The sequence below is a fragment of the Rhinolophus sinicus genome, linkage group LG03 (assembly GCF_036562045.2).
Source record: "Rhinolophus sinicus isolate RSC01 linkage group LG03, ASM3656204v1, whole genome shotgun sequence".
Classification (NCBI taxonomy): Eukaryota; Metazoa; Chordata; class Mammalia; order Chiroptera; family Rhinolophidae; genus Rhinolophus; species Rhinolophus sinicus.
The window spans coordinates 57,316,917-57,333,368 of record NC_133753.1 but is presented as its reverse complement, the minus strand read 5'-3'; the positions used below and the strand labels follow the sequence as shown (position 1 = coordinate 57,333,368).

General features: G+C 38.8%; 1 protein-coding gene across 1 annotated transcript in view; it reads left to right on the top strand.

Annotated features, from left to right (window-relative positions):
* The window catches only part of SLC27A2 (solute carrier family 27 member 2), a 37,245-nt gene extending 21,042 nt beyond the window's left edge, over positions 1-16,203 (top strand). Inside the window, exons 5-10 of the mRNA XM_019730669.2 lie at positions 3,693-3,887; positions 7,957-8,047; positions 8,749-8,947; positions 10,447-10,544; positions 14,283-14,413; positions 15,740-16,203. Of these exons, the coding sequence (XP_019586228.2) occupies positions 3,693-3,887; positions 7,957-8,047; positions 8,749-8,947; positions 10,447-10,544; positions 14,283-14,413; positions 15,740-15,916 (891 nt within the window). The 3' untranslated portion in view covers positions 15,917-16,203. The remainder of the gene's footprint in view (positions 1-3,692; positions 3,888-7,956; positions 8,048-8,748; positions 8,948-10,446; positions 10,545-14,282; positions 14,414-15,739) is intronic.
* The last annotated feature ends 249 nt before the right edge of the window (positions 16,204-16,452 follow it).

Sequence of the window (16,452 nt, the reverse complement as noted above, 5' to 3'; positions counted from 1 at the left end):
AACCACCAGTAGACTAGATGAAGCAGATGATCAAATTAGCAATTTGGTAGACAAGGTAGAAGAAAACACCCAATGGAAACAGCAAAAAGAAAAAAGAATCCAAAAAACTGAGGACAGTTTAAGACATCATCAAGCATAACAATATTCACATCATAGAGGTACCAGAAGGAGAAGAGAGAAAGAAAGGAATTGAGAACCTATTTGAAGAAACAATGACTGAAAACTTTCCAAAACTGGTGAAGGAAATAGACATACAAGTCCAGGAAGTGCAGAGAATCCCAAACAAGATGAACCCAACAGGCCCATACCAAGACACATTATAATTAGAATGGCAAGGATTAAAGCCAAAGAGAGAATCCAAAAAGCAGCAAGAGAAAGGCAACTAGTAACTTATAAGGGCCCTCCCATAAGATTGTCAGCAATTTCTCAACAGAAACTTTGCAGGACAGAAGGGATTGGTACAAAATGTTTAACGTGGTGAAAATCAAGGACCTACAACCAAGATTGCTCTACCCAGCAAGGCTATCATTTAGAATGGAAGGACAGATAAAGAGCTTTTCAGACAAGAAAAAGCTAAAGGTGTTTATCACCACCAAACCAGTATTACAAGGAATGTTAGAGAGACTTCTTTAAGATGAAAAAAAAAGATCAAAATTATGAATAATAAAATGATAGTAGCTACATAGCTATCAACAATTACTTTCAGTGTAAATGGATTAAATGCTCCACTCAAAAGACATAGGAGGGCTGAATGGATAAGAAAACAAGACCCTTACGTATACTGCCTACAAGAGACTCACTTCAGATTGAAAGACACACACAGACAGAAAGTAAAGGGATAGAAAAATAGATTGCATGAAAATGGAAACAAACAAACAAAAAACTGAAGTAGCAATATTTATACCAGACAAAATAGACTTTAAAACAAAGGCTATAAGGGAAGCATTTGAGATCTTGCTTCCTGGCATATGTCAGTTTGGTTCAAATAAAAAATAAAAATAAAATAAAATAAAATAAAAAGCTATAACAAGAGAAAAGAAGGAGCCGGTAATTCCATTTCAGGGTATTTATCTGAAGAAACCCAAATGCTACTTTGAGGAGACATTTGCATCCATATGTTCATCGCAGTATTATTTACAATAGCCAGATGTGGAGGCAGCCTGGGTGTCTGTTGATGGAAGAATGGATAAAGAGGAGGTGATGCATACGAGTATATACAATGGAATATTGCTCGGCCAGGAAAGGGAATGGGTTCTTGCCACCTGTGGCAGCATGGATGGACCTGAAGGGTGTTGTGCTGAGTGGAGTATATCAGACAGAGAAAGACAGATGCTATGTGATTTCGCTTATACGTGGAATCTAAAGAACAAAATAAACAAAACAGAAACTCATAGATACAGAGAACATATTGATGGGTGCCAGATGGGAGGGGTTTGGGAGTGAGTGAAAAAGGGAAGGGATTAAGAAGTACAAATTTGCTGCTGCAGAGTAGTTATGGGGATGTAGCATAGTGTAAGGAATAATGTCAATAATATTGTAATAACTGTATGGTATCATATGGATACTAGATTTGTTGGGGGATAGATGGGAGGGGGTCATGGACAGGGTGTAAAAGGTGAAGGGATTAAGAAATGCAAACTGACAGTTACAAAATAGTCATGGGGATGTAAAGTAAAGCACAGGGAATATAGTCAATGACATGGTAATAACTATGTATAGTGCCAGGTGGGTACTAGACTAGTCAGGGGGATCACTTCTTAAATTACATAAATGTTTAACCACTATGCTGTACACTTGAAATTAATATAAAATAATATTGAATGTCAACTGTAATTGGAAAATTAAAAGAGGGGGGAAAGATGAAGGGGAATAAGCGGTCCAAATTTTCAGGTGTAAAATAAGTCATGAGAATGTAATGTACAGCAATGGAGGATATAGTCAATAATATTGTGATAACATAGCACAGTGTCAGATGGTTGCTGGACTTAACGTGGTGATCACTTATTTAGGTATATAAATGTTAAACAAATATGATGTACCACTGAAACTAATTATATGTTAGCTATATTTTAATAAAAATCTTTTTTTTTTTTTAATTTTTTGTTTTACAAAAGGAATAGATTCAGTGACCTATGGACCTAGGGCGCTGATTAAGAGAAAAGATTCCCCTTCAGTCAGAATGTCTAGGTTCACGCAGGTTCAAAGTATTCAGGTCGCTCTCCTGATAGTCTGATGAAGAACCACTGGCATGAGGCCACTGGTCTCTCTCTACACATTTCCTCCTCAGAAAGATTGCTCAAGGAGCCCAGTTTTTACCAGTGACCAGTATCTGTCCACCTCTCTGATTAGGATTCACCACTTGAGAGCTTTACCACCTGAGTTTTGACCAAGGAGCTACTTAAAAATTAAATGCATACATGCTGCTCCGCTAGTCACTTGGCTCCCCCCCCACATGGAAACCAATTCAAGGTTTGTTTTGGTTTGGTTTATAAATGCCTTATCAAATGTTCTCCCCTTATCAGCCTCTCTTCCAACAGTTTTTTCCAATGAGGAAGCTTTATTCCAAAATCACTTCACAGTGATTCCACTGAGCAGGAAATAATATATACTCTTTATAGCATTTGCTTTTTTAAGCAAAATGCTATTTGATCAAAGCAATTAAAACTTGATGTTTGAGGAGAGTCCTAGTTACCTAGCACTTTTACCCCATTCCATTCAGTTATCTAGTAGAGAAAGGTCACAGAGTTACAAAATTTGCAAGTTAAAATTACAGTTATTTATTTACCTGCCTCTCCCACCAGGCTGTGATCTCCTAGGGGACACCAATTGCCTCATTAAGATAAAATATCATTAAAATGTCCATAGGTTTAGACATATTTGTAGGAGCCACATAAATAGGTACAGTTCAGTGGAATGCAGCCCAGTCCTAACCCCACCTCTCTTGCTGACACAAGCTCTCCTTTCAGTTTTTACACTCTTCGTGATTTTTATTTATAGCAAAGCATATTCCTCCCAGGCCACCTGAGGCAGCTGGGAGCCAGCTTCCTCCCTCTCTTCCCCTTCCCATCCCACTGGGACAATTGCATTGTCTGGGTTCAGCTCTATCTGGTCTTGTGACCTCTGGGTCTATCAGTTACACGAGGGCATGATCAAGATTCTTCTCTCCAGTCTCCTCAAGCCCTAACATTACTTCTCTTTAATGACTCTGTGGAAAATGAGTCTCTCCTTGAACTGTATTCCCAGTTTTCTTCTTCATTTTCAAGTAAAAATCATCCTTTGAGGTTCTTTTAGTCTCTGACAAACCTTTGCCATGTGACCCCTCCTTTCTGTCAATTCACTGAGATTCACCAGCCCCAACAAGAAAACAATCAACACATTGTTCTAGTTTCAGACTGGATATGGAGTAAATGCTGGCATCACTTAGGTCTGTCCAATTGTCTCACCTTGCCTCATAAAAATCAAATGGGAAAGTCTAAGTCTTTTGGTTATTAAATCAGAGGGCTAACTAACTGTTGGCCCATACTGCATTTTTTAGGGGTGGGGGGAAAGGAGGAGTTAGGCCTGTGGGTAGCAGAAAAGGTGTGCACTAAGGTGAATTTGTAACCAATATAAATATGAAGAAACAGAAAGGCAATTATTAATATGCAAGCATAGTCTCCAGAGTTGTTTCATTGTGTTCTCCTCCTACACAGAAACCAAACGATCGTGATCACAAAGTGAGAATGGCCTTGGGAAATGGCTTGCGAGGAGATGTGTGGAGAGAATTCATCAAGAGATTTGGGGACATTCACATTTATGAGTTCTATGCTTCCACTGAAGGCAATATCGGCTTTACAAATTATACGAGAAAAATTGGTGCTGTTGGAAGAGTAAACTACCTACAGAGAGTAAGTACATTGAAAAATGAGAGCATATGTAGCCAGTTTTCAGAATATAGAGATTTCTTAAAAGCTGTGTCATGATAATGATATTATCAGATTCATGCAGCATCAGAGCCATGGTCTATCCCTACCGAGTTTCCCCAAAAATAAGACTAGCCAGACAATCAGCTCTAATGCGTCTTTTGGAGCAAAAATTAATCTAAGACCTGGTCTTATTTTACTATAATATAAGACCGGGTCTTATATAATATAGTATAATATAATATAATATAATATAATATAATATAATATAATGTAATACCGGGTCTTATATTAATTTTTGCTCCAAAAGACACATTAGAGCTGATTGTCCAGCTAGGTCTTATTTTCAGGGAAATGGTATCATCAAGAGAGGTTTTATTCATTCTCTATGACAAGGACCTCAAAAAGATAGGGTGTTCTAATTTAAAAATCTTAATTTCTATGAATAAACAACCCATTGTGCCTTTACCATCTTCAACTTAGGTGAAGTCTTCCTGATGCTATTTATACTTACATATGATAAAACACCTGGAGGTTGCCAGGTCCGTAAGTTTAACATAGACTGTGACATGTGGTATTTCCCTTTCATCCTACTGTGGGTCATATACAGGTGCAGGGCCTCACCCCCTGAGTTTTGGATGCAGTTGTCCTGAGGTGGGGCCCAGGTATCAGTGTTTTTTTTAAAGCTCTGCAGCCAGGGTTAAGAAGTATTATCTAGACCTTTGAGAGAACTGGGATATATCTTTTGAACATTTGTGTTCACCTAATAGCTACACCAGAAAGGTATTTTTTAATTTTTACATTGAGATATAATTGACATACATATATAACTTCGTATTAGTTTCAGGTATGTAACATGATATTTGTATATATTGCAAAATGATCACCACAGTAAGTATAGTAAACATCCATCACCTCATAGTTACAATTTTTTTTCTTATGATGAGAACTTTTAAGATCTACTCTCTTAACTTTCGAATATATAATACAGCATTATTAACTATATCCCCATGCTGTATATTACATACCAGGACTTATTATATAACTGGAAGTTTGTACTTTTTGACCACTTTCACCTATTTCACCCTTCCCTCACTCCCCACCTTTGGTAATCACCAATCTGTTCTTTGCCTCTATGCATTCAGTTTTTGTTTGTTAGATTCCACACATATGAGATAATGTGGTATTTGTCTTTCTCTGTCTAACTTACTTCACTTAGCATAATACCCTCAAGGTCCATCTATGTTGTCACAAATGCAAGATTTGTTTTCTTTTTATAGCTGAATAATATTCCATTACATATATACACCACATTTTTTTTATTCATCCATCAATGGACACTTAGGTTGCTTCCATGCCTTGGCTATTGTGAATAATGCTGCAATGAACATGGAGTTGCATATATTTTTTCAAATTAGTGTTTTCATTTCTTTTGGATAAATGCCCCAATTCCTTATCATGTGGAATTGATGGATCACATGATAGTTCTATTTTTAGTTTTTTGAGGAACCTCCATGCTGTTTTCCATAGCAGCTGCACTAATTTACATTCCCCCCAGCAGTATACAAGGGTTCCCTTTTCTCTACATTCTCGCCAACATTTGCTATTTCTTGTCCTTTTGGTAACAGCCATTCTAACAGGTGTGAGGTGGTATCTCACTGTGGTTTTCATTTGCATTTCCCTAATGATTAGTGATGTTGAGCATCGTTTCATATACCTGTTGGCCATCTGTATGTCTTCTTTGGAAAAATGTCTATTTAGATCCCTTGCCCATTTTTAAATTGGATTGTTTGGTTTTTTTTGCTATTGAGTTGTATGAGTTATTTATATATTTTGAATATTAACTCCTTATCAGACATATGATTGATATTTCTTATTTTTAAGCCAGTTCACATAGAAGTCTCTTTTCCCTCTTAGTCATTTTATTGCATTGAGGCTCCAATCTCTTTGCCTTTTTTGTGCTTGAGGAGACAGATGACCACCTGCAACATTCCAGGAATATTCAGCAAATGCTGAGCATCCACTGGCTTGAGCAGTCACTGCTGTCTTTATGCCATCCTGCCTGGTCACTCAACAGCCACCCCAGAGCTCCCAAGCAACTGCTCTCCCCAGGGAGTGACTGGCAGAGTACAGAGGACAGTGATCCGTGTGCATAAGAGATCTGGTTCTAAGATCAAATACCAGCACCGTCACATACTAGCTGAGTGACCTTAGACCTCAATTTTATCATCTCTTTTATCATAAAAGAGAAAATATAGAGCCCAGTGCCCAAACTCAGTGCCGATGAAGGAAAAGGATTATTTAAAGGATTAAATAATTTTTGAAAAAGCCATTAGAGGACACAGCCCACTGCCTGTCATATAATAGCCTTGAATAATTGTTAGCTGTAATGATAGTTACCATTCCATTCCTTATACTCTGACCTGGTCCCTAGGCATTCCCTGGTCCAAGGAACCTCTCTGACAATGACACACACAGGTCCTTCCTCTGTACTCCACACCTGTGCCATCCAATATTGTAGCCACTAGCTAGGTGTGGCTATCTAAATTTAAATTACATAAATAAAATTTTTAATTCAGTTCTTCATTCACCCTAGCCACAGTTCAAATGCTCTGTAGCCATATTTAGTGATTATCATCTTAAGTGGTACAGATGTAGAACATTTCCATCACCATAGAAAATTCTACTGGGCAGCACCACTACAGACTGAGAATCCATTCCCTACACCCCACTGGAACCATTGCAGGGAGAGTCAGCCTTCTCTAGGCAGCTTCAGTCCAACTTGTACTAGCCCAAACCTTGGAGACCCAGGCTAAACACAGTTCAGAACAAGAGAGGGCACAAAGATAAGTTGAGGCATGGTGCAAGCTCTCTGTGGTTGTTACTACTGACCCTCAAAAAGATAAGTTACATAGTAACTTTTGTTTCAAAACAAGCCTGAGGACCTTGGAAGTTGGTGCTGTATATTACTAGTTCTTTGAATCGTATCCCTTGAATGCCATCTTTGTCAGTTTTTCCAGTTTAAACAAAACTATATTTTAAAACTGAAAAAAGGGGGGGAGAATATGGGTCTGTAATTAATGTGGAAAGTAACATTAGTTACCATCCCAATTTTTTTTTTACATTCTTGCAAATAAAGATCTACATTTGTTGATTATGAATGCTACTTGGTTTCTAATGGTTGGTTATTCACTACTATCAAAGCACATGATTGGTTAATTCATATAGACTTGAATATAAATTTGAAAAGGACACAGTAATCATGGCTAATAATTACATCAAAATACTATCATATTTGCACTTTTCTGTCAATAGAGAAAATAATATACTTATTGCTCTTACTGAATTATATAAATTTTTATGCCATTTAATTATAGTATATATGAAATATGAAGAAACTTTAACCATTTTATAGCCATAGACATGAAATAATTATACCATCGAACCTTAAATATATTGGAGAACAAATCCCTGGAAATCTGAAACATCTAATAGTGGCATATTAAGGTTATACAAAATTTTAATAACCCACTTGTGATATGTACACCAAAAAAACATGTATGAGAATGTTCATAACAGCTTTATTTTTTAATAATCCAAAATTAGAAACAATCCAAATGCCCACTAATAGGAAAATAGGTAAATAAATTGTAGAATACTCACATAAGGAAAAATGCATGACAATAAAAAATGAACAACTGAAACAAACACCAATATGGATGAATGAATATCACAGACATTATGTTGAGTGAAAAGCAAATACAAAAGCATATATTTGTTTCATGTATTGGAACTTTAAGACTAATTGATGGTGACAAAAGTCAGAATGGTGGTTACTTGACAGAAAGGGGCAAGAGGAAATTTCTTAAGGTAATGAAAAGGTTTAATATCTTGATCTTGGTGATTGTTACATGGCTGTATGCATACATAAAATTCACCAAGCTGTACACTTAAGATATGTGTACTTTATATACTTATGCATGCTATATAACACAATAAAAAAGAAAAAAATGTGAAAATATGTGCTAAAAATGATCCATTTTAATTTTACTAGAAAGTCACAAATTATGAGCTGATTAAATATGATGTGGAGAAAGATGAACCTGTCCGAGATGAAAATGGATATTGCATTAAAGTTCCCAAAGGTACAGTGGATTTTTGTTCAATTAACCTGTGATTTTCTTACCTTGACCAAGTAACTGTTGAGGACTAATCTGTCGTTGCTGAAATGAACACTCTGAAAATTTATCAGAGTGGGGAGAAAAAGAGGTTTATTTTTGTAATCTCAGAAATAGTTACAGAAATTCCAAAAGATACTAATTTAACCACTACATGTAACATAATGATAGTTTGGAACCTAGCTTAACAACTTCTTGATTATGAGGTAAGCATTTTGTGGGAAGGGATATGTAATTATGGTTACAAAACTATAGCTAGTTTTAGGGAGTCTTTACCTTAAAGCTTAAACTACTGTGCATTTGTCTAATTATGTGTATAAAGCATTATTCAGTAAAAGGTTAGCATTTAGAAAACTACAAATGTATGGCCATATAAAATAATGTACTGTCTGTGCATGGTGTATATATGTGTACATGTGATTTATATGGATATACATATATATACATATATATAGATAGATATAGATATAGATATAGATATAGATATAGATATAGATATAGATATAGATATATAGATATATAGATATATAGATATATAGATATATAGATATATAGATATAACCAGCTTGTGCCAGTGGGTTGGATAGCATCAGTCTTAAGAGAAGGTTAATAATAAAATTTGCCTACTGCAAGCACATACAATAAGAATTTACTTTCTTCTGTCTTAGGTGAAGTCGGACTCCTGATTTGCAAAATCACACAACTTGCACCATTTAGTGGCTATGCTGGAGGAAAGTCTCAGACAGAGAAGAAAAAACTAAGAGATGTCTTTAAGAAAGGAGACCTCTATTTCAACAGTGGAGATCTCTTAATGATTGACCATGAAGATTTCATCTACTTCCACGATAGAGTTGGAGATACATTCCGGTTTGTTTCTCTGAATTATTGAGCCCCAAACAAACATGCACAATTTGGCTTACTCCTAAACTGGAATCGCATTCCACTTTGTTTATGGTGCTCCATTTCCTTCTATCTCTTTGGCATGTCAATTCAACCTCCTGTGTTCCCAGGAAAAAAGGAGCAAAATACATGAGGTATCACTCTGCAATGCACAGTTAACTTGGCTGAGCAACACCAGATGAAAATAAGGCGGAAAACCTGTGCCTGATTTTTGGTCTAAATAGCTTAGTCCATTCAATTCCTTAGTTACTTATGACTGGTCACTCTTTGGACAGCCAGGGATGTTCACATTGTTTCCAATTATGGGGCTTTTCTTCAGATAATATCAAATGCAAATTAACGTGGAACTGATTTAGCTGAAGAGGAGGTGATGGGTTCCAAGCCCCACCTGCCCCCCCTCCCTCCCACTCTCCATCCCCAACCAGGTGGTTTCCCACAGAACCCTCGAGTAAGCACAGTGAAGTCTAAAAGCAATTATAATAGACCATGAAATTAATTCCCAACCATAGCACAGTCCTCCAGCCTCATGACACTCTGACCGAATCAGCTTCCTAACGGTGTAAATTCCCTGAGGCTGGGCCCTGTCTCTGCTTGTTTATCCCCAGCTCCTAAAACAGTGGCTGACACACATAATTACGTTTTGCATGAATGAATGAGGAAGGGATGGAAGTTGTCTGGCTGTAGTAGAAAGAGTGTGGCTATGAAAGAGGAGAACTGAGCTCCCAAGGGCACCTCTGCCCCTGACCAGCTGTGTTACCAAGACAGGTAACCTTTTCTCGACCTCAGTTCCTTCACCCATGAAAGGATGATCCTCAGGGTTCCTTCCATCTGTCATATCCCATGACTTCAATTCCAGATCATTATTTTATGCCACCCTCATATTACTGAAAAGATACTTCTGGGAGATAGAAAGAATTGTTTAATGTAAAACATAAAGAACTTTATGAAGTGAAAAAGTAGCACCTGGTGGGCACTAACATTCAGTCTCCCTGCAAATAAAGAATGATATTTTCTTCCTTATTAAAAGCTTTCTCATTGCCATGAGACCATGAAATACAAGTATGAAATTTTATTATAGAAATTCAATAATTGAATTAAATAGCAACCAAAGGTAGGGAATGAGCAAAGTGAGAGACCTAAACACAGCAAAAAGTCATTGAGCTTTTGTTTTTGATTTCCAGCACCTTTCTTAGGCCAAGGCTGGATTTTAACACTAGCACAACATCATTCTGTGTATCATATTTCATGTGGCGAGATTGAAATTCCACGTTTTATTATTTAGGTCTCTGCTTTTGTCTTTTGTTCCTCAAGCAGGATGCTTCTCCCATGACAAAGTTGGGGAGTTTGGGGGCCAAGGTGAGGAATAGAGTACAGCCACTCCACAGAGGTCTGGAGGGAACTACCTGCTCTCTGTTACTGCATCCAGTAACCACCAGTGACCTCTGCTAACCTTTCCTTTCTTCCAGGTGGAAAGGGGAAAATGTGGCCACCACTGAAGTTGCTGACGTAGTAGGACTGGTTGATTTTGTCCAAGAAGTGAATGTTTATGGAGTTCATGTGCCAGGTATGCACAAGACATTATAATATAAATCTATGCCTAAACCCATACGGTAACTGAACATAATTTGAACCCCAGGGCAAAGTATGTCATCGCTTTCGCCTGCCAGCTGGAGAATCAAACAACTCTTTCAGCCACTTGGGACTGAGAAGCTTATGTCTGGTTTATGTTCCATTATAAATCAGCCAAGTTAATACATCTGAACCTGGCCTTCCTCTGTGGTTCAGCCCCCCAGCTGGGTTCTCAGGCTAGCCAAATCTCTCCACGATGTAAGGTCCCATGCTGCATTTGGCACTCCTCAAGAAAAAATGTCACGCTGGATAACTGGGAAGTGGTATGCGAGACACAAATAAGAGCAAGTGCAGTGGCTAAGAGAAAAACTTGGGAAGGAGCTGATTTTGTCCAGACTCTTCTTTGAAAGCAGGTCCCTGACCCCAGTCCACCCTACTGAGTTACAGAATCATGACACAGAGTGGTGACATGATCTACAGAAGCCTCCTTCTCTAGATCTGCTTCTGCCAGCAGGGTGGGAAGTAGCGAGGTCTGATTTTTGGGTCCTGGCTCCAATACCTGATGGCTGTTTGACTTCAGGAAAATCACTAACATTATGGATAATACCAGCCCTGCTGTTAAGATTGACAAGAGACCTAACTCATTTCAATTACATAAATAGTAAACATATATTTACCAGATATATACATGCAAGTTGTCATAAGAAGAAATCATTTTAATTATTAATGTCATAGAGGATTAAAACCTCCAAGTCACTATCCAAATATAGGTGCTAGGGGCATTAGTATCCCCCAGAATTCAGTATTTGAGATCTTCACTTATATTCAAAAGGAAATCCCAAAGTTCCTTTTTCCTGAGCTATGAGGGTTTCACATGACCTTATGCTGTCCTTTTATTTTTTAAAGAATATTCAAGACTTTCTCTTGCCTTTTCCCCTCCAACCCTGTGATAACGACAAGATGGGAAGTGTAGTCACATCTTGGATCACAGAGGGTGAGGGGTGCAGAATACCTCTCATGTTGGACCGCAGGCTGAATTAACACAAGGCTGAATTAGCCAGCCCCTGTCATGGTTATCAGCCATCGCACCACGCTGGGCTTCCACAGACTCCACCTGGAATATTGCACGCAGTTTTAAATGCTGAATTTTAAAAAGATAACAACACAAACGAATGTGGGAAATGGAATGGAAGGACCTAATCCAGGGCTCTTCAAAGTGGAGTCTCTGAACTGGCAGCAGCAGCACCCTCACCCAGGAGCTTACTAAAAATGCAATGACTCAAGCCCACCCCAGACCTGAATCAGTTTCTCTGGGGTGAGGCCAAGGGAGCTGTGTTCTAACAAACCCTCCGGTGATTTTTAAAAACATTGAAATGCGATTTGGGGGTGATGAAAATGTTCTAGAACTAGGTACTAGTGATAGTTGCACAACATTGTGAATGCACTAAAAGCCACTGAACTGTACACTTTAAAATGGTTAAAATGATGAATTGTATATTTTACCACAATTAAAGAAGAAATGCACTAAAGGCTGAGGAGCACTGAGACCTAGTGGTTCCAAAAATCTGGCCAGTCCTCAGAATCATCTGGGAAACGTTTTACATCCCTATCTAATGGATCAGAACCCCTGGGGTTTGAGATTCAGAATCTTCATGCTTCCTTTTAATTCCCAAATGAGTTTAATGACTAGTAATGTTTAGGAGCCATTGATACAGAACAAAGACAGAACAAGGAGTGGGTGTATTCATGTTGCTCCAATGAGCACAACAAAAACCAATGGGTTGAAAGGACCAGGAAGCAAATTTTAGCCTGAGAACTACCCCGTAACCAGAGGACCCACCAGTAGAATAGACTACCTAATGTCCCACTAACTGGAGTGTGTAAAGAGGCAGGATGTCCACGTGGGATCCTGTGGGAATTCTTGCAGCAGTGGAATCTTAGATACGAACTCTAGAGATCAGAGACTCTGAAGTCTTTCCAAGCTTACAGATCTATGCTTCTCACAGGGCCTTCCCAGATCTCAGCTTTGGACCAGGAGGGAACCAGGTTTGGGCCTTTCTAGGTATCACACAAAAATGACTCTTAGGACTTTTATTATCAGCAGAACTTTCTGCAGTGATAAAAGTATTCTATATCTACATTGTCTAGTATGATATCCAACAGCCCCCACATGACTGTTGAGCAACTGCAATGTGGCCGGTGCAACTGAGGAACTGAATTTTTCATTTTAATTATTATTAATTTTAATAGCCACATGTGATAAGTAGCTATTGTATTGGACAGAGCAGTTCTAGAGAACCCCTGGCCATAATTGCTGCAGACTGGAACCTTCTCCCTGGCGCTGAACTAGCTCTAAACCAGCCTCGAGGTGTCAGGGCAAGGACCTGAGACCCAACAAGCCCATTCACCTCTCTATTGGGCATTGCCTCTGCCAGAGCAAGAAGCAAGGAGCCAGTCGACACTAAAGATTTCTGTTGCATCAGCCTCTGTCTTAATTCTAAAAGGAGATTAGTGGAGACATTGTGATTCCTGAGATAGGTGCCTTCTAGAGAGCTACCAGGGGCCCCTAGAGAAAGAGGGTCTCGTGCCCTGCCTCCCCCCCTCAGATAAAAACATGAATCGATTGAGGGAGTATTTCCTTTCCTTTAATTTTTCCTCTTGTTTTCTGCGTGCTTTAGAGCTGTAGGTAAACACACAATCACCATGGGAGAGATTTTGAAAGCTGCAGCGCAGGTGACAGAATCCTTCCCCCTCTCGGATTACTTCTAAGTAGTTCAGGGAAGTAGACCTGGGCTCCCACTGGGTTTCTGGATCAGGTAGAAGATAGATTAATACCTAATTACCACTGTTTTCACAAGAAAACAATAGTAGTAGTTCTAAACACCTCTCCACTTACTGCCCAACCTGACAGGGAACAAAGAACTGTTAGGATTTGTTTCCTCTGTTGGAGAGTTCAATCCTGGGGACTAAAGAGCACCAGTGGGAGGGCACAAAACAGCTCACCTTTACACCTTGCCTTCACCCTCCTGTCCCGCAGCTTCTCCGAAATGCAGAGGCAAAGCTATTAGGAACCTTGATTAAATAAATAAGTCTCACAGGTGTTTGTGCCTAGAAGCCAACAGACCTGACATTGCAATCTAAAGAACACGCTGAGCTCAATTATTCATGACAGTGGAGCAAGGACTTTTCACTGGAGTCAAGAGAGAGAGAGAGAGAGAGAGAGAGAGAGAGAGAGAGAGAATTTTATTTAGCCACAAGTTTGATCTGTTTCTCTCTCAGGTGTTTTTCTCTAGGCTGCTAAGAAGGACGATGATTACAAGCACAGGATATGGAGCCAGGCTGCCTCAATTTAGTTTCAAACCCTGCCTAATATTTGCTGCAGGAACTTGACCAAGTCTCTTAATGTCTTTAAGCCTCAGTTTCTTCATCTGCAAAATGGAGATAACATTTGTACCTTTTCATAAGGTTGTTATGCAGGTTAAATGAGATGGTCCATAAGACCTGGTATATAATAAAGATTCAATCAATGTGTAGCTGCTGTTAGTAGTAGTAATATTAGTATTATTTTCACTTTCGAATAACTTCAACATGCATTTGAAATAAAAATGCCAACTATCCAAAAGAAACCCATGGCCTAATCTTGTCTCAGTCCACTGTTCTTTGAACTAGCAAAGCATTACAAATAAAATAAACAGCTACAACACATCTAATTTTTTTCTCATTTTATTTCTAGGTCATGAGGGTCGAATTGGCATGGCCTCGATCAAGATGAAAGAAGACCATGAATTTGATGGAAAGAAAGTTTTTAAGCATGTTGCAGATTACCTGCCCAGTTATGCAAGACCCCGGTTTCTAAGAATACAGGTGAGATTCCTTATTACCAAGTTCAATTATCTGCTCTTGGAGACCCCTGTCTTAAGGAACAATTCCCCTTCTACCATGATGACGACACTGGCCAAATTTTCCCTACCTTCTCCAGGAAGTTCAGCAATGAAGCAGAAATATCAGAAAATGCAGCTAGCAGAAACCAAATCCTAATCCCTTTCTCCCTAAAAATGACCAGCCAGTTCATTCAACAACAGTATTAGCAAATAACTCACAAAGTCTGTGTTTGGTAAGTTATGATAGATGCTTAAAATAAAAGTTCCCCCCTCCTCCTATTTCTTTCCAGTTTTAAAGAATGGAAAAATCCACAAAAATCCTTCAGCTTTCTATAGGGTGAAATTTAATTGGGCATCATTTGCCAGTTGGAACTACCAAAGATTTAGCTACCCTCACTAGAAGGATTCTTTTTTTCTTTCTCAAAAATGAACTCTTTGGTTAATTTAACACTCTCACTTTTGGACTTTGAACTCTATGATTCTGCAGCTGAAGACCTGAGAAATGTTAGATTACCAGATATGGCTGCAGCAATAGGGTTATTTAGGTTTACGTTCATAAAGCACTAACATTTGCTTTCAATGACATGGCTGAGAGACATGAAAATTGAAATATCCTCAGGTCATCACCTATTACCTGAAGAAAAAACAAATCTTCAGTCTAACAGAGAAGCAGGCTAAAAAAAACAGTTGTCTGTGTGTAGATAATCCCCTTAGCCCCATTCTACCATTAATCAGGATATTCCAGAAACACCTGAAGCTCACAAAGCAACAGACTCCTCTGCTTCCTATTTCACTGTCCACAGCCCCTCACTCCCCACAGGTGATCTTAAAGCTTAAGGGAATGAAAAGTACCTCCACAAAGGGCCCCCTAGTGGAGCTTCAGAAAACAGGATGTAATCTGTATGCATAACGTGAGTGGGGGTCATCCAATCAGTTGAAGGCCCAACTAGAACAAAAGACCTCCCACAAGCAAGAGGGAATTCTGGAGCAGACTGCCTTTCAACTTGAACCACAACGTCCACTCTCCCCCTTACCCCCCAAGTCTCCAGCCTACTGACTCACCCTGCAGACTTTGGACTTGCCAGCCTTCATAATTGTGTGAGCCAATTCCTTAAAATAAATCTCTCTATATATCAAACAAAAACAAAAACAAACAAACAAAAACACCTCACTTTCACAACTCTCAAAGGATCCAGAGGTACAAGGATGTGATGGGTTGCAATCCCCGTGCCCCACCTCCACCCCTTGCCCTGCACCCTAACCTATTTGCAAAACACTAGGACAATGTGGATTGTTTGATGTTTTCCAGGACACCATTGAGATCACTGGAACTTTTAAACACCGCAAAGTGACCCTTGTGGAGGAGGGCTTTAACCCTGCCGTCATCAAAGATGCCTTGTATTTCTTGGATGACAAAGCAGAAATGTATGTGCCTATGACTGAGGACATTTACAACGCCATAAATAGTGAAACTCTGAAACTCTGAATATACCCAGGATGATAACTCATAATCTTCCCAGAAAGAAACTTAATGGGCCTACTACAGCCACGTAATATAATCCAACTTTAATTCGATTGAAGATTGTGAGGTGCACGTTTTATGCATTCCAATAAGAAAAGACTTTTTGAAATCACACCTGAACCTTTGTAAGTGAAGAGATTTAGAGATAATTGTTTTTCAGTTTGCACCTACTGTTTGTGTTTGTAAACTAACCTTGTTAGAGCGAAGGCGTTCTTTTTTTTAATATATAATAAAATAGATGAACGCCAATATTTGAGAGGGCACTGTCTCTTTCCTTACTTTATTTTAAATGCAAACCCTGAGCCTGACAGCTTCATTAGTAACTTTTCACAGGTGTCCCATTCATAATGATAATGACATTCTAGGTAAACTATGGAAAGGAAAAATATTGGGAGGTGAGGGGGGTGGGTCAATGAACAGCCCAGTGGAAATCCAGCTCCAGTGTAAAGCCAACTCTCCCCACCCAGTAGCATCTTGGCCACTGTCTAAAACAGCACTAT